The sequence below is a fragment of the Opisthocomus hoazin genome, chromosome 8, assembly GCF_030867145.1.
Source record: "Opisthocomus hoazin isolate bOpiHoa1 chromosome 8, bOpiHoa1.hap1, whole genome shotgun sequence".
Classification (NCBI taxonomy): domain Eukaryota; kingdom Metazoa; phylum Chordata; class Aves; order Opisthocomiformes; family Opisthocomidae; genus Opisthocomus; species Opisthocomus hoazin.
The window spans coordinates 49276049-49300313 of NC_134421.1; the positions used below are offsets into that span (position 1 = coordinate 49276049).

At 45.0% G+C, this 24265-nt stretch overlaps 1 protein-coding gene across 1 annotated transcript; it reads left to right on the top strand.

Moving 5' to 3' along the window:
* The first annotated feature begins 13268 nt into the window (after positions 1-13268).
* HYAL4 (hyaluronidase 4) lies at positions 13269-19306 on the top strand. The gene is given in 5 exon segments (XM_075429558.1): positions 13269-13352; positions 14820-14920; positions 14922-15711; positions 17737-17823; positions 18941-19306. Coding segments are annotated over 5 exon segments (1428 nt in total).
* Positions 19307-24265: the final 4959 nt, after the last annotated feature.

Consider the following 24265-nt stretch of genomic DNA (forward strand, 5'->3'; position numbering starts at 1 on the left):
AGTCTTCTGAGGCAGTGCAAGGAAATAAGAAATGGTGTCACTGAGATTTCTGTTCCTTAGCAAGTATTTATTAGGAAGGGAAAAGGCATTGTCGATTAAATACTTTTATTCTGTTTTCTTCATCTCCCACTCCTGGAATTGCTTCAGACATTAAACGTTTTGAAAGCAGCCCCCTCTTTTTTATCAGCTCCTTTACATTTAACTCAAATGTTCAACAGATAAAGCTTCTGCTGTGACAGCGGAAGTTTTACCTGAGTAAAAAAGATAGAATCATAGGCTGGAAAAGACGTCTAAGATCATCAAGTCCAACCATCCACCCAACACCACCATGCCTTCTAAACCATATCCCGAAGTGTCACATCTACACATTTCTTGAACACCTCCAGGGATGGTGCCTCAACTGCCTAAATCACCTTCCTGGGCAGCCTGTTCCAGTGTCTGACCACTCTTTCCGTAAAGAAATTTTCCCCAAAATCTAATCTAAACCTCCCCTGACGCAACTTCAGGCCATTGCCTCTTGTCCTATCACTAGTTAGTTGGGAGAAGAGACCAACAGCTGCCTCACTACAACCTCCTTTCAGGTAGCTGTAGAGAGCAATAAGGTCACCCCTCAGCTCTTCTGCAGACTAAACAACTCCAGTTCCCTCAGACGCTCCTCATAAGACTTGTTCTCTAGACCCCTCACCAGCCTCATTGCCCTTCTCTGGACATGCTCCAGCAACTCAATGTCCTTCTTGTAGTGAGGGGCCCAAATCTGAACACAGTACTCCAGATGTGGCCTCACCAATGCTGAGTACAGGGGCACGATCACCTCCCTACTCATGCTGGCCACACTATTCCTGATACAAGCCAGGATGCCGTTGGCCTTCTTGGCCACCTGGGCACACTGGTGGCGCATGTTCAGCTGGCTGTTGACCAGCACTCCAAAGTCCTTTTCCGATGGGCAGCTTTCCAGCCGTTCCTGCCCAAGCCTGTAGCGTTGCATGGGGTTGTTGTGACCAAAGTGCAGGACCTGGTATTTGGCCTTGTAGAAATCCATACAGTTGGCCTCAGCCCATTGATCCAGCCTGTCCAGATCCCTCTGCAGACCCCTCCTACCCTCCAGCAGATCGACACTCCCACCCAACTCGGTGTCATCTGCAAACTCACTGAGGGAGCACTCAATGCCCTCATCCAGATCATCAATAAAGATATTAAACAAGACTGTCCCCAAAACTGAGCCCTGGGGAATACCACTCATGACCAGCCGTGAGCTGGATTTAACTCCATTCACCACCACTCTGCGCTCCATCATTCAGCTAGTTCTTTATCCAGCAAAGAGCACACCCATCTAAACCATGGGCAGCTAGTTTCTCCAGGAGGATGCTGTGGGGAGCAGTGTCAAAGGCTTTACTAAAGTCCGGGTAGATAACATCCACAGCCTTTCCCTCATCCACTAGGCGTGTTACCTGGTCATAGAAGGAGATCAGGTTGGTCAAGCAGGACCTGCCTTTCATGAACCCATGCTGGCTGGGCCTGATCCCCTGGAAGCAGGCAGCCTTGCTGCTTGGCATCACTGCTGCCTTTTGGGCCTTGGTCGGTCTTTGCTTTCTGCTCTGCTAACTACACAGTTCTGGTGACTCTGCTCTCCCATCGCTCTTGCGCAGCCACTCGACCAAGCTGGCTGGGGAACAGGAACAGGCTGGCAGATCCCGCTGCCGGCATGCGTCTCACTCGTGCAGGGGAGGAGAAGGTGAAGGAACTCTACTCACTGGCAACTTTTTGGCTTGCAGCCTTTGACTTCAGATGAGGACCTCTGTGGACATGGTATAGCTTAATGAACTGCTGGTAACTGGTTAATTTAGCATCCATGACACGCCATCCTGTCAGGCTATGGCATATCCATTTGCAGATGTTCATTGGTCCATGTTCATGTGTGAGCAAATATATTTTGTTAAAGACCTCTGTCTTCCACACAGCCTTTCAAAGTAATAAACAATTAATGACTTCACTGAATTGAAGATAAAACCAAGAAATTTCATTACACAGTATCCTATTGCTGTAGCAGTGTGGTTAAAATCAGCAAGGCTATGTGAAGAGGATATTCAACTGAGTAAGGAAGTCTGAATCCAGCCCTTAGCCAGGCTCCCTTCTTTATACTGCCCTAGATATTACGTTAAACATTAACATGGCTCTGTGCATTATAATCTGCTGGGGTGTCCTATGTTCTTTGTAATCTCCTGCTGTCTCTGACCAGGTTCAGCTCCAGATTCATAGCTGATGTGAATTGCGATGCTCAGATTCACTCAAGCCAAAGACCCAGCTCATAGCAGACCCGCAGTGGATATGTTAAGGCTGCAATGATCCCTTTAAACCTAGACACTAAAACGGGACTGACTTCAGTTAAATAGAGACTTAGTGCTAGCTACAGTGAGTCCCTCTGAAATGACTTGTTGTATTGAGAGCTTTGCCTCTGACCTTTAGCTTTGTAGTGCATAGCGCCAATGGATGACAGCAAAAGTGAAGGTAAAAATCTTCATTATTTTGGTGTGGGAGAGAAAGGATTAAAATTAAATTTCAGAAAAACTGACAGTTGTTAAGAACTAGGCCTTTAAACTGAAGGTAGGGTGTTTACCTTTTCAAATGTTTTTATTGATTCTGTATATTCTTTAATATGTACAAAAGCTTTAGCTTCTTTATTCAGTTTAGAGTTAGCTAAACTTCAGGGGGATCTTACACATATTTTAGTGTATTGAGACAATGGAAACTATTAATTAACCCAGTGTTTTGGTTTCGGCTGCCGCCGGCAACAAAAGCGCCACGCGGCCGCCCCTCCCCCCGCCGGCGTGCGGAGGAGAATGGAAAGAAAGAGGCAGAAACCGGTGGGTCGGGATAAGGGCAGTTTAACAGAACAGCAAACAGAGGGAAAACAGGAACAACAACGATACAGATAAGGAGAAAACACAACCACGAACCGTACAACAGCCGCTCTCCAGAAACCGGACCGGCGCTGCGCCCGCCCAAGCCGCGAGTGCCTTCCCGCCGCGCCGCGCCGCCCCCCCCCACCGGAACCCCGCGTGACGTCACATGGTATGGAATACCGGGCTCTGTTTGGCCAGGTGGGGTCAGCCCCCACCCCCCGGCTGTGCCCCTTCCTGGAGTCCGGTGAAAATTAACCCTGTCCTGGCCAAACCCAGGACACCCAGTTTTGCTAAATACTTGTTACCAGGGTAGGTCTGTGTTTAAACTGGATGCTCCCACTCTGTGTAATGCTGTCCTGTGTTCTGACACCAGAGGTGATGTGAAAATGCTGTAATCCTCATGCATTGTGTCAGTGACAAATGTTTTTAAAATGTTGTGTGTTGCTTTGTAAAGTATTTCCATTGTTGCTGTAGGCTTATGAGAATAAACTGTGTAGAGACTTATGCGTACAACTTATGTAGCATGAATTCAGTTAAACTGACATAAGGTCTTCATCAGCTAAACCTCTCCTACTTTGTGGGAAGTTTATACAAACAATAGAAACGCTGTGGTTGAAGTGGCAATATTCCTGATTCAGTCTGCAATGTATATTCTCTATTAGGGTACACTGACAGAGCCCTATTAAAGTCCGTAGGGCTCTGTCAGTTTATATCAACTGTAAATTTGCCCGATCGCTTGTCTTTAATTTAGCTTACCGCTTTACACAGAGGAGTGTGTGAGTGTCTGTGGCAGCACATCTGCCTGGAAACAAAAGTCTTTGAAGTTGGCTCATGTGTTGCCGTGAAGAACTACAAGCCTAGTTCTGCACCCTCATCACCAGACTGTCTTAGGTAGAAGACCAAAATCAGAATTTGGTCTGGGCTTGTTAATAATTTTTGAAAGAACCAAGTATCTAAGTGAATGCAATTGCACAGATTTTTTTTCTATTATTTCAGCTATTTAGAGCGTGTTCTTCTGTAAAGAAAATAAGATTTACCCAGCAGTTTGACCAGCTTTAGGTGCTACTGGCATCTTCTTCCCACTCCCAACCTCTCCTCTCACTCCCATCCCTGTATCGTGGTGTGGTGTCCCCTGCTTGTGCTGGCATGGCAGTTTGGATGCTCTTGTGCTGACCTGGATTGGGAAACCACCCAGCTCAAAAGTTCCCATGTTAAAAAAAGTGCCTCCTCCCAATGCTTTTTTTCTAAAGTCAGATTAATTCCTCTGTCTGCCTCACATCGTACTGCTCACACAGCTGAGCCAGGGCTAAGGAAGTGGGCAAAACCCATAGCGAAGTGGTAGCAAAGCCCTACGTCGAGTATTGCCACTCCAGACAATATGTCGTGAGTAAGCAGCCTCGGTATGTAGTTGGCAGCATTGGTCATGGCTCCCCGAAGCCGTCCCCGGGGTCCGTGTGGCAGGGGAGAGGCAGCGCCGGAAGGCCTCCCCTCCCCTCCGTGCCTCCGTGGGGGACGGTGGGCGGCACGACAGTCCAAGGATGGGGGATACTGCCATGCCAGGGCTCCCCCGAAGCTGAGGGCGCCTTGCAGCGACCAGCCCAGGCCTTGGTGCCTCGCCAGCTGCCAAAGGCAGGGCAGATACACCTCGCCTGGGGCAGTGCAATTCACTAACATCAATATTTAACAAGTTTTCTGAAGTCCCCTTTTGTCAGTGAGTCTTTCAGGTGAAAAAGGAGGATAAAAGTTCACTGGCTGAACACAATCATACCAGAATTTTTGTGTTTCATTAGCTTTTTCCAAATGCAACGTTCTCTGCTAGGACCAGTGGCTTTGTAGAAATGGAAATGATACTGTTGCAGAAAAAAAGCTGCTAAGAGCCCTTGCAGACAAAACCAACAGCCAGTTTGGGTCCGTAACAATGTGCGTAAACACGCAGGTGTACATTTCTCCCATTAAAAATCCCTGCTAAGATAAAAAATGTTGCTTAAATTAAGAGACCTCGGTTTTGCACTGAAAGCATTTGTTGTAGATAGACAGTGAATTAAAATTGCACATCATGCATAATAAGACACAGGAAAGATTTTTGCCAAAGAAACTATAATATGGTTAATACGCTATGGCAGCCAGAACTTCTCTTTTGTTTACACTTCAGGAAAAATAATTTCCTGTCAATCTGGGCCAGACTTGGTGAGTGGGGGTATTTGCAAACACAGGTTACTCTAAAAATAAGCTGGAAACGATAGTTCTGTACACTTCGAAGAACAAAACTGGCTGGGAACGGAACAGCTTCTCAGAGACAAAAGTCTGAACCATCAAAAAAAACCAGGAAAAACGATGATGTCACATACGGCTTAATGAGATTAAATTGTTCTTATCCAGCAGTGGCAGCGCGTGCTTTCCACATACCATAGCACGCAGAAGTAAGGAGCTGTCAGAGGTCACATTAGAAAAGAAGGGAGAACTCTTTCGGTAGCTTCAGAAAGTAAGCGTGCATTTGAGATTTAACTTTGCTGCTTGTAATAGTCACAACACACCAGTTTAATCCTTCTATAATGTCACCAGAGTAATCCAAAGGCAGTATTTTTCCGATTCAATTAATACCTTGTTTAAGCTGTAGTAAGAAAAGAAGGGGATACGTGTGTGTGTTAATACACACACATCCACATGTACACGTGCACATGAGTGTGTGCGTTGCAATCCGTGTGCCTGCGGGTTCGACCCAGGCGCAGTTACGAGGGGCACGAGGCTCTGTTTCCCACCGGGTGGGAAGGCGCCAGGAGGCCGTTGTGTAACCGTATAGTTTGGCACGTATGGCCTCTGCAGCTGGGCGGATTATGCCTGTTACACAACCGCACTTATACAGGAAGCTAACAGCATCTACCGAGCTAAAAATAAGCAGACTTCTGTAATTTCAAAGGAGGATATTTTAAATTTCGCTCATGTGGCTGCTCCTATTTCAACAATAAAGGTGGCCGCTTCGGAGTTTTTATTTATTTTTTGCCTAGGGTGATATGTTAGCACACTGGCAGCCTGTTTTCTCAGGGAGAGTCAGAGCTCCTTTCTCATTTTTCCATTACAGCCAGAACTCTCCAATATCTGCAAGAAGCAAAGCAGCCCAGAGTATCAGTCCTGCTTTTTCTCCTCAGCCAAGCAGTCTGACATCTGTGGGCAGCTTTTGGAAAAATGATGTTTGTTTCCATGCTAGCAATAACTTTCTCAGTCAATTAGCCAGCGGATTATTAAAAGAATTTTTTACTTTGCTCCTTCAGATGTTGGGTTTCCAGGACAGAACAAAAAGCATCTATTTTGTTCCCTTACTGAAGTTGCTCTTTACCTTGGCTTTGTGTCCCCTTGCCCTGTGTGCTATGGAAGCCCAATGGGACTGACACCTCACTCCTGGATGGCATTTCGGGCAGTGGGTCATGGACACAGAGGGCAGCTGGCTTTTCTTAGGCTTGTGTTCACCTTGCGTTGTCACCCCTGCCTCCCCATGTATGGCTGCTCACGCCTCTCCTCGTGGGGAGTGGAAGCGAGCTTCAACACCAGCACTTTGATGCTCAGCATAAGGTTCCCGATGGAGATATTTAAATAGGTTCATGCCAGGTATCACCTTCCCCACGCTGGGCTGCTTTGGCTCCGCGGGCACAAGGAGCACCCAAGATGCTGGTGGGGGCTATGGGAGAGCACAGGGCGCAGTGGCGATGCTGATCTTCCTGCTCACCCTCAGTGGGCTGCCGTGGGAGCTGTGGGGACCACTGTCCCTAGGTGAGATGCAAGGTGGCAGGGCCAGTGCATGACACTTCGCTGCTCTGTCAAAGGTGCTGCTTCAGACTTGGTGAAACTGAGTCATGCATAAAGATCCTGCAAAGTCCTTAAGTGCCTAGAATGGTAATCAAGACTGATGGCATGCGGTTAATTAGCACAAGCATGAACTGAAGGTCTTTGGAAACTTTGGACTGCTCCACAGACAAGTACTCTTTTCATAAGTCTCAGCATCAAACTTTATTTTGTGGAATTTGGACATGTAATATTTTTCTAAACCTAGAAGCAGGGAGGAATAAGACAAGCTCTCCCTGGGACTCCCTAGGAATTCAGGTACTGATGCACCTTGATTTGGAAGGAACAGTGATGTGCAAGCACCGTTGCTGCATTCATATCTCTGCAGCAATGCTCAGCTCTGAGTATACTTGAATTAAAACCCAATAATAAACAGACCTGACTCAGTGAAAATGCTAATTTGAGTGGCAGAGTTACCTCACTTTTGACAGAAAGCACTGGATTTGTGATTTTCCAGAATGCTATCTCCTATTTTAGTTTTGTTGTGATTTCTCTGCTCTTAAAGGGGCACAACCTCATCTGATGTAAGATGGTGTATCTTTATTGATTTGCAGTAGCTGAAAACCAGGTATGAAATATTCATTTTTGCTTTGCTCACCCTTGGATTTTTCCTTTTAGGCTGGCATCAGTCCATTAGTTCCCAGCACCCACCAGCTGCTGCAAGGACAGTCAGCAGCAGTTCCTCAAAATATCCGCTCTGCTCGCAGCAAAGCAGCAAGTCCTATGATGGCTGATGAGAGCTAGATGGAGAGGCTGTGCTGGGGCAGGGCTACTGAGCGAGGCTCATCACATTCGTTCCGAGTCTCCATCCATACGTGAGGTTTACATGACTTCCAGCTTAAAATAATTGCAATAATCCCTTCGACTGACAACACTGAATTGCTGTATTTCTTCCAACAGTAACATTTAGTTCTAATGTAATACTCAGCTGGCGGAGGGGAGGAAATCAAATGCTCTTTTTTGTTCTTGCGTTACAGCTATTTTGTAGGAGTAGGAAGAAAGGAATGTCACAGGAATCTGCTGGTGCTGGGTGCAAGCTGTAATCGCTCCAGCGTGCGTGTGGGTGTTTGGCCTGCACAGTCTGGGGACACGATCTTATCCTAGTGCAAATACAAAGTAACTGCTGGACTCCCAGGAAAGTTAGTGGGTGGAGAGGCAACTCCTTCCCATTGTGCAGGGCTAGCCTTCTGTTTAATTTCTGTGAGAAGAACATGATCAGAACATCAACCATCATTTATCTAGTTTTCAGTTAGGATTTACCATACAATTGAATCAGGAAAGTCGACAGAGAGGAATGCTACTTAAAAGAATCAGTTCAATACCATGCCATGAAGAATAAGACTAAGCCAACACTAATCTGTTGCTGTCTGATCTTTTCTCTCAGTGACCTCAGAAATATAGCAAAAAGAGAATGGTAACGACACGCCATGAAGACCGTATCTGGTCCATGCTGCATGGACGCACCATGTGCTCAGTAGCTCCCTGGAGGGGGAGAGCCCGAGCAGTTCTGATGCCTTAAAATGGGCTCCAACTTTTTTCTAACACAGTCTGAATGCAGGTGTCTGGCTGCACTGTGTTGTGGTCCTCTGAGCACGTCTCCCAAATGTGGCTCTTCGTGGTGTGGGTATTTTGAACTACAGATACATAAGCAATGTGGCAGGAAACCTGGGCATCCTGGGAGTCAGAGCTTAAGCCAGCTCCTGTACACAGTCTTTATGTCTTGAGGCTGATGTACCCTCAATGCATGTGAATCTTCTTGCTTTGCACATGCTGTAATCCATATAATTTCTTAATATGCTATCATATGAAGACAATGTGATAGCAATGCAGACCACTCAGGCTGTTCCAGGATTCAGACCATTATGCTGATGCTATATTATAAGCACACAAAATGGTCAGACATTGGAATAGGCTGGCCCAGGGAGGTGGGTGAGTCACCATCCCTGGAGGTGCTTAAAAAACATGTAGATGTGGCACTTCAGGATATGGTTTAGTAGGAATGGTGGTGTTGGATGGATGGTTGGACTTGATGATCTTAGAGGTCTTTTCTAACCTATGATCGTATGAAAATATAGCTCCTAGAGTAAAGGCTTCCCTCTGCAGAAAGGGGATGTGCTGGAAAACCTTTGGGCTTAAAACAGGAGGAAAATTGTGGTATGGAGCACTGAGATCACTGCCAGGCTGGACATAGGCCAAAGAAGCTTTGTCATGGGATGCCATCCAGAGGAACCTGGACCAGCTTGAGAAGTGGGCCCTTGTGAACCTCATGAGGTTCAACAAGGCCAAGTGCCAGGTCCTGCACCTGGGTCAGGGCAACTCCCACTGTCAGTACAAGCTGGGGGATGAAGGGATTGAGAGAAGCCCTGGGGAGACGGACTTGGGGGTACTGGTGGATGAAAAGCTGGACATGGGCTGACAATGTGCACTCACAGCCCAGAAGGCCAACTGTATCCTGGGCTGCATAAAAAGAAGTGTGGCCAGCAGGTCGAGGGAGGGGATTCTGTCCCTCTGCTCCGCTCTAGTGAGATCCCACCTGGAGTCCTGTGTCCAGCTCTGGAACCTCCAGCATGGGGAAGACATGGAGCTGTTGGAGCAGCTCCAGAGGAGGGCCACAGAAACAATCCGAGGGCTGGAGCACCTCTCCTCTGAGGAAAGGCTGAGAGAGCTGGGGCTGTTCAGCATGGAGAAGAGAAGGCTGTGGGGAGACCTTACTGCAGCCTTTCAGTACTTAAAGGGGGCTTATAAGAAAGATGGGGACAAAGTATTTAGTAGGACCTGTTGCAATAGGACAAGGGGTAATGGCTTTAAACTACAAGAGGGTAGATTTAGGTAAGATATAAGGAAGAAATTTTTTATTATGAGGATGGTGAAACACTGGAATAGATTGCCCAGAGAGGTAGGTGGTTGATGCCCCATTCCTGGAAACATTCAAGGCCAGGTTGGATGGGGCTCTGAGCAACCTGAGCTAGAGGAATATGTCCCTGCTCACTGCAAGGGGGTTGGGCTAGATGACCTTTAAAGGTCCCTTCCAACCCAAACTATTCTATGATTATTTCAGTGTATGCCAGAAAATGACCCAGTCACTGGCATCAAGAGCATCAGGGAAGTACAAGCTAGACATAAAGACTGATTTTATGGATGTTTCAGTGGGCCATTAAATCAATCCATCAAACTGTCCTCCTTTTTGCTAGGACTAAGCATGAGTCTAATGTCGCACGCTGGACAACTGTCAGGTGTAATTGTCTACAGATGAGAGACATCTATGCAGCATAAACTGGAGGAGAAGTAAATAGCATAAGGACTCTTGATCAATTTTCTTCATTTTCCATATTCAGGACTCCAGCTATCTAGTCAGCCACCAGAATGCAAGTGGTCTCACATGCATAATGAAACAGTCCATGATGGTGGCAAAAGTACCTCAGATGATAGAGGCCAGATGACTGTCCTGATAAGCCCTGCACAGATGTATAGCTCATCTGCTAAAATCTGCTCTGCTCTGTCCAATTGTCCCAATCTTACATCATAACAAGTTAAATTTTACTACAAAATTGCTGTCAGTATCTGTCTTCCAACCTGCCCTACGTGTGTCAAAATGCTGCACTTTATCTTTTGATGCTTTATTCAGCTTATTCCTTACAGGTGCTATGGAAAATAGTTCTGCTGCAACAGATTCATACCTTAATTTGTAGCATTTTGCGGGTGCCCTGCTCTAAATTTGAAACACTATAAAATGTCCCTGGGCAGTTCATGCTGCTCAGGATTCCTCGTACCTTCATCAGGATCAGCGAAGCACTGTACTGACAGGCTTTGAATCTCAGCTATAATAAGCCAGCAATGTCACTGCGTCAGTCAGACAATGGTGAGGTGGGGTCCTGCACCGTTTTGATTATTCATTATGCTGCATATTCAGTTCCCTGAATTTACTAACTAAATACTCTGCAAAATGTCATCAAGGCAAATTGCTAAAGGATGCCCTGGTCTAATGAGTCCCCTTCCAGATGAGGGAAGGTAGAGTATGGCAGCAATTCATCCCCCCATACTGTTCTCTCTGGGGCTGGAGCAAGCTCTGCAGCTCTCAGGGCCATCTCCTCTGCCACAAGCCTCCGAGCGTGTTCCCCCCAAATCCAGATCCGACAGAGAGAGCAAGATTCGCTGCTGACAGCATGACTTCAACTGGACAAAACTTGTTCCAGCTCATCAGTTTTCTGAGTGTATCAGCTTTCACTTTGCTGATAAAAAGTCAACAAAAGGATTATTCTGTAAAAAACCAGGGATTTTATTGGATGTCTGTGGGTGTGAAAATTCTTGTTTCAAAAACTATGCACATCTTTGATAAGGGTATTTGGTGATTGGCTTGCCTGTTGAGACAGCCTGTTTTAAGCCCATCAGGGTTGTGGGGCATCAATGTCAAGCTGTTGTAACAATGTTAACCAGAAAGGAGAAAAGATCATTGTCTTTATTCATCATCTGTAATTATTCTAATCTCTTGATATGAATAGTGTAACATCACTGGAGTAGGATTTTTGTTACAAGATATATACCAAAGCTTGAAAGTACATTCCTGAGCTCTAGATTAATTGGGGGAAAGGGGTACAGGGTTTATATCATCTGAAGAGTGCTTAGTCTTTTTCTTATCATTTACCCAGCTATTTTTTTTCACCAGTATCCTGTGATCGGGTTGAAGTACTTCTCTCTATGTCTATTCAAATAAGAACTGCCTGTTTTAATTTTGCTTAGTCTTGGCTAGAGCTGTTTGCTGTCTAGTGAAGAAATATGGTTTCTCCTTTCTCTCTGTTGGGAATTGCTGCTCACTGTGTATTTTCACCATCAGCTAGACATCAAGATGGGTTGCCTCTGTGTTGCCTTGGTTTACAGAGAAAAATACAATCAGCAGAAGGAGTATAACTGGGTACGTTCATTCTGTTTTTTTGTCAAATATGACAGATACAAATGAAAGAAATTCCTAGAAAACAGAGGTGGAAAATTTTTTAGCATGGTGCAATCCTGCACGACTGGAAGCAAATTTGAAAAGCCTGGGTAAAGGGAAAAATATTGAGCAGAGCTTGGGCACAGGACATCCTTCCTGCATGCTGGAAATTAATGACTTCAGAACCTGCTCCCAGCTGTAGCATGTGTGTGCTTGTGTGATGGCTACATGCATTAAATGAAATAAAATCAGAAGTCAGTAAACCTCAGTGATTTTCTGTCACACAGAATATAAAATGATAACTGTTTCCTCCTTAATAATAGAGCGACTACAAATACTTTTCTATGTTGTCTCCCATGACAAGATTTTCTCGTAGGGGTGGTCTGCTACTTCCCCGCAGTCTTAAGTATTTTATATATATATAGACATACTGTATTATTATATATATAGTATTATTATCATCATTATTCATTGTTCATTGTTCATTGTTCATTATTCATTATTCTTCTTTATTTTTTTCATATTGTTGATACTGTCTTTCCCACGTGTCAGCTCAGAGAGCCTTAGGACAGCAAATCAGTCTATCCAGCACACAGAAAGCATAGGACTAATTACTCCACGGCCCTGCCCGAGGAGGGATGTGCAGACCCACGGCGTGGGGCAGTGCTGAGCCTCCCCACTTCCCACCAGTGGACAGACCCCAGAGAGAGCAGCCCCTGGCGAGCCCCATGGGTTGTGGTGTAGCCTGTCTGGGCAGCGCTGGGCCTGCCTGCCCCAGCGTTTGGGGTGCACTGGGCGATGCCATGAGGTGCCCCAGGGCATGGGTGGCTGCTGCGCATGCTGCTGGTGCATTTTGCCAAATGACACAGATCCTGCATGGGAAGTGCCCCCCGAAACCTGAGGTAAAACACCCAAGGGATGTGCCCAGCCCAGCTAGTGACAGCTCCCCATCCAGCCTGCAACAGGCGGGGGAGCAGAGGGGCGGGATGGTGGTACAGCTCTCACAGGGGAAACTCAGCATGCTGCGATTTAGAATCACATGCTGCAATTTAAAAAAAATATAATTGTAGGGATTTGCTGCCCTCTGGCAGGATTTTCTTACAGCTTTGATTCTCTGTGAACTGTGAGAGCAGTGTTCAGTGATCATACACCGGCACAGCAAGGTCTCTGCACTTCCCAGCTGGCTGTAGGCAAAGCAGAGCGAACAGCTGGGCACCACTGCTGTAGCCTCTCTGCAGCCCTCCTGGAAAGCCAGAAGTACATGCTGATCCCAGGCAGGGGCTGGAGTAAGGGGCAGAACTGCTGGGCTGGCAAGAGCCCCCCATCCCTTCCCTCCATCCCTCTGTGAGAGATGGGGCAGAAAGCCTGACTCTCTAAAACTGGTCCTTTGTTCTGTTGGTTGGTTGTCTCCTCACAAGAGACAGCCCATCATCTTCCACCTTCGGCTGTAGTGAGAAAATTCACTGTGGTCTCTAATGCTGACGAGCCCCTAGTGGCTTTGCTGAGTTTGATTTCTTGGTATGGTACATGCTTTCTGACAGATACTCAGCAAATCAGGCTAATTTTCATTAACACCATTTTCCAAAAGGCCCATTAATGCCGCTATGGCACTTGTGGATATGCGGATAGTGGTTTTGAAAACCTGGGCCCCCTCTTCCCTGAATGCAAATCATTGTGAGTCTCATGGGGTGAGACTTCTCTGATGAAACATTGAGTTCTGCAGTGCCTACACTGTACTGCGCTGAACCTGTAGACTGCCTGCCTGGTCAGCAGGAGCCACAGGCACTACTTGGACACTTCAGAGCACTCTGATGTCTCAAACTGTCAGATGACTGCATCCTAAAATTATCCATGGCTTATTAAAAGTACCTAGGTCAGCTACCTTGCATGTTGATATTTTTGCTGCAGATACCTAAAGTTAGGTCATGATAGTCCTACCCTAAAATAGCAAAGAAATGGGAGAGTGGGGAGGTCCAGAAAAGTACCCCAGGTACACAGCTATGACTGATTGCTTTTCTGCTTTGAGATAAAGGAAGGATAACATAGATGCGCTATTCCCATTAGTAGACGTAACAATTTGGCTGCCCATAAGAAACCCCTAATCCTCACCTTAGCAGGTCACAATCCCAGGAGAGATAAACAGGCAAGGACCGAGGAAGAAGAACTACAGGTAGGACTCAAATACAAATCCATGATCATCCCTGATGGTAGATTGTATAGCTGCACAGGATTTCCCCAGGGTTTTGAATGCAGGGGGGAGCTTGAGATTGGAGGACGGGTAAGGCTCTCTCTCTCTTACATATAATATGAGTATGTAGATTTTGCTGTACATTTGATTTCTTTTCTGCTTACACACATAATCAGCAGGGACCTTGTGACTGGCGATTTTGCTTGAAGCAGTGGCCACAGGCACTAGCATCAAAGTCCACATTGCACAATGCAGTGCTGTGCAGAGCTATCAGAGCTGGTGTGCAAGGCACTAGCTCCAAGTTATAGTGAGCTGGGCCAATAAATAGCTCAAAGCAAGCTTTCATGGATCTGCTTTATTGCTGTCAGGGGTTTGAACTTGTATCCCTTTATGGTTCTGCATAATGACAATGAAATATGTGTGCTTATTTAGAGCTACTTGGGTTATCTCTGGCTGGCATTGTACTAGACAGGTTAGGGATGTTCATGAAGCTGTGAAGATGGTGATAAAAGCCAAGGCTTGATTTTATAGTTACTTTTGTTATCATTGAGAAAGCTTAAGAATAAGGGAATGATTCTTTATCAACCTTTCCAACTGCAACAGCCACTAAGACATCCTGGGGCCCACTGGAGTGATGGCAACATCCTCAGTATTTTCAGCAAGACCTAGATTGATGACACAAGCAACTGTGGTGACGCTGACTTCCACAGAGATACACTGATTTACTTCACCTAGGAATCTGCCCCCTTTCTTTGGGTGAAATTGTGCCCACTTTGTTTCTTCAGTGTTAGCATGGTAGAAAGCTTGGAAGTGGCAGATACCAATTCATATAGCTATATATGGAATAAGTACTAATGCCTCTTCTGTTATGTTCTACAGACAAACTGGGAGATCCACCTAATGTTGCCTCAAGTTACGAAAATACTGCCTGAAAGTGAGACAATGTAATGCTTCATTCACCTTTCAGCCCATGGCACGGCTGTGCATAGCACTCATCTGGACTTCCCTTGCTATGCAACCAGCCTGACCACGAGACTGGGAGACTAAGCCTTTCAGAGCCACCTGGAATGACAAACAGACTGTGCTCCCTGAGGTACGACATCGTACTGAACCTGGAAATGTTCCATATAATTGGAAGCCCATTAACTAAAGCAAGAGGGAAGAATGTGACCATATTTTATTTTAATAGGCTCAACTACTATTGTAGGTACACATTACAAAAAGTCCCTGTTACTGGTGGCCTACCCCAGAACTTCAGCTTGCAAACTCATCTGGAAAAAGCTGGCTGTGATGTTAACTATCACAACCCAGCTACGGACTTCAGTGAATTAGCTGTCACAGATTGGGAGTACTGGAGGCCTCAGTGGGCCTGAAACTGGGATGCAAAAGATGGCTACAGAAGAAAGTGCAAGAAGCTCAAAACCAAAATGGAAGGGAATATTTCAGCAAATGATGTCGCACACTTAAGCAGACTTTCCTTTGAAGAAAGCACAAAAGCTTTTATGAAGGAAACCATTGCATTAGGAATGAAAAGCAGACCGAAGTGTCTGTGGCGATACTGTTTATACCCTGCCTGTCACAGTTGCAATTTCTGTGATCAGAACTACCCTGGTTGCTGCCGAGAGAATGAAGTTTTGAGGAACAATGAACTTTCCTGGCTCTGGGATGGCAGCGCAGCCCTGTATCCTTCCATTGGCTTCAGGAAATCCCTTGGAAACAGTCAAAACACATTCCACTTTTCTCAGTTTAGGGTGAATGAATCCATAAGAATTTCCTCTATGACCCAAGATTAAGTTTTGCCTGTATTTGTGTATACTTGACTAGGTTATAGAGATGAACCTTTATTATTTCTCTCTGTGGTAAACTTTTGCTTGAACATTGTGGGCTGCATTTGCGCTTTAACCTTTCTTACAGATGGTGCATAAGGATGGAAAACCCCCTACTTGGGCCAGCTCTGCTGGTTCATGTTAATTATCCACATACTTTAAAGAGCTCTATGTTCTTAAGAAAAAATGCAGTCTCAAATACCTTTTTTTTTTTGTTTTAGTTCATCACTACGCAACACTCAAACATGCATTTAAGTGGATTGAAAGGATTTCAGCAATTTGATGTAGTACATAGGAGGTGATTAATACATTAATCCTCCCTGATGTACTTTCTGCTGCTCAGGTATGCAATCACCAACTAATCCTGAGATAGCTGCCCCTTATATAGAAGGGAAACTGAAGGCAGATGTGTTAGCAACTTGCTCAGTGTTATGTCAGCAAGGAAAATTGAAGCCAGCAGTCTTTCTGCATGCCTTCATCTCAAAAACATTTAGTTTAGTCCCACACCTACCTTGCAGCAGGCAAACGATGCACCAGAGCCGAGGAGTAATACTCACACCAGCTGAATGTACATACAAGTATTTTCAAGAGAAGTATCCTACCCTAGCCTTTCTTTATGTGATTCTGGAAATCCTCCCAGAAACTGGATGAAGATAATAGGTTTCCTGTGAAAAAGCAGCATAACCTGTCTGCCACAGCCCTGGCTTAGTTCTCCCCTGTAGACAGTGACTGCACTACCAGCAGGCCTTCAAATTCTGTGTTTCAGAGTTCAGTCAGTGAGCTCTATTCACTTTCTAAAGGCCACGTTCAGTCTTTCAGCCCAGGTACAGAGTCTGAAGCTGGCACCTTGCTTGCGAAGGAGCATTAGCTCCCTGTCCTATTAGGTCCCACTACTCCCCTAGCACTACCACCACCCATTGCACTTCCCAGTTAGGGGCTGCTCTTCTCTCCAGCTTGAAGGCAAATGCCTATTCTTCGGCACTAAAGGAGGTGTCGGCACCTGCTTTGGAGCTTATATCCAGCTTGCCCTTTCTTAGTTTTGCAAGGAGAGGATAGATGGACATCAATAACTGCTGAAGGCTGGTGTCCATCCCCTCTGCCATTTTATACCCAGTTTCCGCCTCTTTCCCCCCTTAGGCAAGCAATTCCTGTGAAGTTTTTCTACTTTGATTCTTGATGTGCTGTGGCCCTCAATCTCCCTTAAACCGATGATGATGTCTAGGGAGTCACTTGCATATCGATAGTCTTTCATCTTCAGTGCTTGTGGCATAGTAATTCACTTTTTGCTGATCCTTAATCACTGTTCTAATTAAGGATAAACATCCAAGCACCAAATACCTTTGCCTTAAAGCCTGCAATGTGAGGAAAAGGTACAGTGAAAGAATCTCTCTGAAACAAACATAGAAAGAGCACAAAACCTGAAACTGAAATTCTTAAGATTTGTGGTGTTGCATTTTCCCTTTCATTTAAGTTTGCACAATGCTAGCATTCTCCCTCCTATGGTGTGTGCCTATTTACAGTCACTTTTTCTAAGGTTTTTATAAGAAGCTGAGTGAGCTCCCAGGGCAAGCAGCAAGAACAATGCATGCCTTTGGAATCACAGCTTTCAAATTGGAGGGAGACAGGGAAAACAGCTCTGTGACTTAGCAAAATGGCTCTCTCCTTGCCGTTATCAGCAAGAACAGAACTGAGGGAATGCTTTGTGGAATCCTTACCTTAAAATTCCCACTTCAATGAAAAGATTTTAGTTGCTTCTAGTAACCGATGAGATATCATATAATTAAAATTAAATTTTGCATCCAAGTAAATTGTATTTTAAAGTGTTTGTTCACTTGCTTATTACCAACAACTCAGGCAGTAGCTAAATTTGCAACTCATGTTTAATAATCTTTGTACTCTCGAGAGAAAATCTTTAGCCACAACATAGTTCATAGGGACCAGAATGAAAAGAAAATGTAGTCCAAGAGACAGCCACACAACAAACCATTGGATTACTTTAGAAAGGCTGTGAAATGCTGCATTACCCTGACAGAGATATCTTTGCTCTTTTCACTGTAGCAGGATCCAATGAACATTATCAGAGAGAGTGCCCTGGGAGCTGCAGGCACTGTTATTTGTCCAGATATGAATTTAACTTCTTCAGTGGTAAGCCTGTGCCTGATTTAAATGCAACGTGCAAGATCCTCATTTTGTCCTATTAATAGACACTGTCTGACTGCACTAGTTCTGAGTACTCTGTACCAGCAGAGCTGATTGCTTAACCAGTCTTTGCTGTCCCCCAGTCAGGATGACCATGGAACATGGTCAGTTCTCCCTGGCTGAACAAGGTCTTGTGAGGCTCACAGGCAACCAGTGGTAGGGAAGGAAGCCAATGGCTAATACCAGGCCTTCTGGAAGACACTTCCTCACTATCATCCATTCCAGCTGCATAAAACACCAGGGGACCAGTTAAAGCCTGATTTGCACATCAGTCAGAATAGATTAGGTATACCAGTGTGCCCAGCAATTTGTCTGGTTATGGGAACTCTATTTGTGCCTGTGTGTGGGCAAATAAATGAAGCAGGCTGTTGAGATCAGATGGAGAGGCTTTGTATTACGTATATATATCAGACCTAGCCACATTAAAATCAAAGATTGATTTCTGAGGCTCCGTCATGTCTTGGAGATTTCAGACAGCCACACATCAAACTCTGTCATGAGCAAAAACTTCGTCCTTAAAGCTGTGTGAAATGGGTGTTCTGGGCTGCTTTTCTCCTGGCAGATAGCATAGAAAACCCAGCCAGTGTGAGAATGAATGGCTGAAAATAAGTCTTCAGTTGGCCTCAGCAAATTCAATTACTTCAGCCAATTTTTGTAAATATTCGGCTGCGGTGTCAGTCAGCATGAATGCGAATAAGAGGGTGAACTTCCTTCCAGCTTGGTCAAGCGACAAAGGCAAGGCCCTGGAGGATCAGCTCTGGACCCCCACACTTTTGCCACACAGCCATGCTGTCATCACCCACGTTTCTAGCATACATCATGGCTTCTTTATAGATCTACAGGCTGCGGTGTTTCCTGGGGAGTGAAAATTGCTAAAGCCCTTTGCATCTCCATTGGGTTATATTTTCTGTATAAAACTTCCTCATAATCCTTTAAATTAGTCAAAATTAAATTATCCTGAATTAATTCATTGATGTTACTTACATATTGCATATTTTTCAGAAAGGAAAATATGGAGTGGTTAGTTTGACATCAGCTACAATTTCTTTCCTATTGTTTACAGAGTAACTGCACAAAAGTGCAAAAATTCATTGATTCAGAATTAGGGCCCTACATTATTGGTGTCACAGCAGCAGCTGAGGTGTGCAGCAGGCATCTTTGTCAGGACAATGGATGATGTGTGTGAAGAACCTGAAGACCCTTGACATATCTGCATTTAAATCCTAAAAGCTTCCGGATAGACGCCTTGGAGGACCAAGGGTTTATTGTGAGAGCAGAAGCATCAAATGAAGATCCGGCAATACTGGCAGAGACATTTGTCTGCCACTGTTATCGGGGTTCTGAAGGAACTGACTGTGCGGGAGTTAAAGTTGCTAATGACCATCCAGAGAGCTTGCAGACTCTGTCCCACCCAGAAGATTTGCAGTGATCTGACTGCCCTCGGGAATCCCAGGCCCCGGAGGTAAGAGAGGAAGCCTACAGAGAGGATGACTTTCCCTTGGTCGAGGAGGACTGTGTGAGGGATCGCTTAAGTGATCTGGACGTCCACAAATCCATGGGCCCCAATGGAATGCACCCACAAGTGCTGAGGGAGCTGGCGGATGTCATTGCTGAGCCACTCTCCATCATCTTTGAGAGGTCCTGGAGGACAGGAGAGGTGCCCGAGGACTGGAGAAAGGCCAATGTCACTCCAATCTTCAAAAAGGGCAAGAAAGAGGACCCAGGGAACTACAGGCCAGTCAGCCTCACCTCCATCCCGGGAAAGGTGATGGAGCAGCTTATCCTGGAGGTCATCAACAAACAAGTGGAGGAAAAGAAGGTTATCAGGAGTAGTCAGCATGGATTCACCAAGGGCAAATCATGCCTGAACAATCTAATAGCTTTCTACGATGGCATGACTGGCTGGGTAGATGAGGGGAGAGCCGTGGATGTTGTCTACCTAGACTTCAGCAAGGCTTTCGACACTGTCTCCCGTAACATCCTCCTAGGGAAGCTCAGGAAGTGTGGGCTGGATGAGTGATCGGTGAGGTGGATTGAGAACTGGCTGAATGGCAGAGCTCAGAGGGTTGTCATCAGTGGCGCTGAGTCTAGTTGGAGGCTGGTAACTAGTGGTGTCCCCCAGGGGTCACCCCTGATGTTGATTGAGAGCAGCTCTGCGGAGAGGGACCTGGGTGTCCTGGTGGACGACAGGTTAACCATGAGCCAGCAGTGTGCCCTGGCTGCCAAGAAGGCCAATGGCATTCTGGGGTGCATTAGGAGGAGTGTGGCCAGCAGGTCGAGGGAGGTTCTCCTTCCCCTCTACACTGCCCTGGTGAGGCCTCATCTGGAGTACTCTGTCCGGTTCTGGGCTCCCCAGTTCAAGAAAGATGAGGAGCTACTGGAGAGAGTCCAGCAGAGGGCTACAAGGATGGTGAGGGGACTGGAACATCTCTCCTATGAGGAGAGGCTGAGGGAGCTGGGCTTGTTCAGCCTGAAGAAGAGAAGGCTGCGAGGGGACCTAATATATACTTATAAATATCTGAAGGGTGGGTGTCAGGAGGATGGGGCCAAGCTCTTTTCAGTGGTGCCCAGCGACAGGACAAGGGGCAATGGGCACAAACTGAGGCATAGGAAGTTCCGTCTGAACATGAGGAAGAGTTTCTAGATGACTAGATGACCCACAGAGGTCCCTTCCAACCCCTACCATTCTGTGATTCTGTGACTCTATGATTCTGTGGCTGCTTCCTTTGCCTTTGCTAGGCCTTTGCTAACTGCTGCTTAGTCAAAGGGCTGGTTTCAGTCAGTCGAGAGTGATGGTAGAGTGGATCCAACAAAAAGTCTCACATGCTCTGCAGCTGGGGACTGGACATGTCACGGTCCCTGATGTAACCCAAACTCTGCAGCTGTGCCCTGAGGCGTAATGCCCATCAGGCATGGAGAGAGTGGGGCACCTTGAAGGCTGAGTCAAAGGCACACAGGCCACAGGAACATGTCTTGATCCTGTCTTCTGAGATTAGGCTGCTTAGGAGGCTAGAGGCCAGGTTTCTGCCTGGCTGACAGCCCATCCAGGACAGCACATGCCTGCTACTACTGGAAAAAAATTGTGTGAGTTTCAAGTTTTCCCTTTGTAAAGAGAGGAACAGTCTACCCATATCTGCCTCTTACTAGACAGCATGCTGGATAGAGCATTCTCCCAGAAAATGGAAGATGTGGGGGAGGTTTCTAGTTTCTTTTCCATTTCAGTGAATTAAAGTCCATGTTTTCCTCTTTCATGTCACACGTGAAGGAGATGGTCATTCTTTGAGCCCTACACTAGGTAGAAAGGAATGAAAGAGTCAGGAGATCAGGAAAAAAAGCACAAGCGGTGCTCTGTTGATTAGCATATTTACTGAGAAAGGAATGCATATATTCTAACCCAAGAACAAAGAGTCTCCCTGTAGTTTTTTTATGCCATGACTATTCAAAATAAAAGTAATAAATAGTGCTGGGAGCAGGAACTCCATCTCAGCCAGGTCTACTTCCATCCTGAATCTAGGACAATATGCCAATGACTTTTAAATTTAAAGCTAATGAAAGCACCCCATGGCTATTACAGAGATGCAATCAACAAGGATCAGGCAAGTTTATCATCTTTGACAAGAAACTTATTTATGTCCCAACTGCCATTGTAAGATCTGTCCTCTGGAGGGGTTGAAAAGGCTCCCAGGGCCCTCCTTCCAGTCAGCAGGGAGAAGAATGCTCTTCTAGAGGTGACCATGAGCAGAAAGCATACCTGGCGTGTCTCCAGAGCACTCTGTCAAACCTCCAGCTTCTCAGCTTTCCATCTTCCCAGGGGTGAAGTATTCTCGAAAGAGAATTTACTTGGGTGAAACAATTACAAACCATTTGGTTATTAATAATATACACTAAAATATGCACACACATAATACATATGTGAAATAATTGTGGCTTTGTATTAGAATCTCTGTAGCTAGAAAAAGAATAGACAAATAGCCAGAAGACAAATAAGGGACCTATGAGGCCTGTGCTGAGCTTCCTGCTTTTTTCTATTTGACCCAGGCAAACAAGAAACATACTATCCAACTCCCACTGGCCTCCATTATTCCTTTTGTCCCACAACCTTAAAGATACTATCAGGCTTAGACCTTTGTGATTTTGCAACTCCTAGCAGCTTTTTGTTCTTCAAACATATGCTATTATCCTCATATACAGCCTCAGTGAGTTATTGCTATAATAACTATGTTAAACAAATGATTGTAAGGTGAACAAACACTATGTTAATAGAGCTCTTGAAGGCAAGTAAGAAAAACTTCCATTAATTTTTTTGACAGAAGTCCTTTGTAGAAAGAAATATTTTAAAATCCATTTAAGTTAGGGGAGACTGTGACTAAACCACAGCCAATCAATAAGAAATAAATTGAGTTTAGAATGATCTGCCTTTAAAATAAGAAAATATAAATGAAATTCAGACTACTTCTTTCAAAAAACAAATTAAAGAGATCCCTGAAAATTTTTCTAAAGCATATTTTTATAGGAAAGAAAACTAGAGATATTCTGGTTGAATTTTTTTTGATGGAATGGCTTTCTCAGAAAAAAAAAGGAGTTTGTTAAAATCAGTGCCGATTGTGGTGGATTTTTCAAGGGAAAGGTTTAAAAATTATTCATCTGACATTCTCCTTATACTGTAGGACTGAAGTACATCCTAATAGGAAACAAAACGTCTCTTAATGTTCTCCGAGTGGCACTGGGTTAGATGTTAGTTTTGACCCTTCTTACTGTCTTCACATCTTACTGCTCATAGTAACTAAACAATGGGAATGAGAACCAGCTTTTTATAAAATAAAATTTCAAACTCTTCTGCGAATGTGTTAAATTAGCAACTGTCTGTAATATATTAATGCATCTTATATAAATGTTATGATATTTCTTGGTACCCAAACATGGTCCAGGTGCGCAGGCCCAGTTTTCTCCCACCCAGTATATCCACTGAAGTGGGACAACTACATTAGAAGCTAACACGTTAAGGGGGAGGGCACCTCCTGAGGACCACATTAGGTACAGTGGGGTTTAGCTGGTTTTGACGTAAATAGAACTTGGGCAGACATTGCTGCAGATGCTGGTTTTGGTCAGAGGGCCCTATGTTTCTCCTCAGTGTCAAGCCAGCCACGTAAACCGTAGTTTGGATCTGGGCCACGCTTCCTCTTTAGGCAGAGGTACAATAGCTTTTTATCAAAGCACAAACTGGCTTCGTCATATTGCTTCCTTCCACTGAGAGAAAGAAGGGTTGTTTTTTTCCCATAGACTCAAATAACATTTCAAGTGCTCTCCTGCTATTCTGCATTCAGAGAAAGACCTCAAAATCCAGGTTACACAGAGAAGTGTAATTCTTAGTTATTGCAGCCCAGGTAGGTATGCAACAAAGCATAGGCAACTACAACAAAACTCTGGGCCTTCAGACATTTCAGTCTCTCTCTCTCGTGACAGTATTGGCAGGCCAGATGATTTTGTGAGGATGAAGTAGCCAAAATCTCCAGTGTGCCAGTGACGACCTGCAGCATGGCACAGTGATGACCTCCCAAACCACAGCAGGTTACCCCCCACAGCAGGGTACCCCACATGCAGAGTCTTGTCTCATGGGGAAAGCTGAACCAGGTGCTCCTTCTGACTCCTTTGCTAGCATCCCTCTCCTTGTGAAGCTGGAGTCTCAGGCTGTGTGAGATCTGGTGTAGATTCCTATCAGCTGCACTTCTAAGATCAAACCACCTCTCCCTTGTTCTCCTGTGAGAAGTATTTCTGATTTCCAGTTTTATAATTTTCTCGATTTCTGTTTTCTTCAATTTATGTTTTCTGTTGGCTATGTTTCACAATCCTTGACTGATGTGCTGGTATTAGTAAATTTATTTCCTGGGATCTAACTGGCATGGAGTATCCTAGAAGGAATTAGACTGCTTAAACTTCAAACTGTGGGTTCCTCTCTGGTGTCTATACCCTTAAGATTTAGGCATGCCAAAACTGAGTGTTATGGTGACTAAATTATTTGATGGATTTCAGTAGGAGTTAGGCACCTAAACAGGCCTGAGAACCTGTCCCTGGGGTCTCAGCAGATGCATGATTAAAACTGTTGCACATGGTATGCAGAATGTAATGCAGCATGTCATGATAAAACTGATGGTGGAAAATATTACTGTAGCTGTAGGCTTTTTCCCTGCAGAGGATCTGAGATCATTTCATGTTATTATGCCTAGTAAATGGTAGTGATAAAATTAACTAATCTCTGTAAATTTATGAGAATGGATGCTTTTAAGTATAATAAACATATCTTCTCTTATTATACTACAAATTATGATTCTTCCTTTCATGTTTTGAGAGGCCATAGTAATATCATGTGAAAATAATAATGTATGAAACT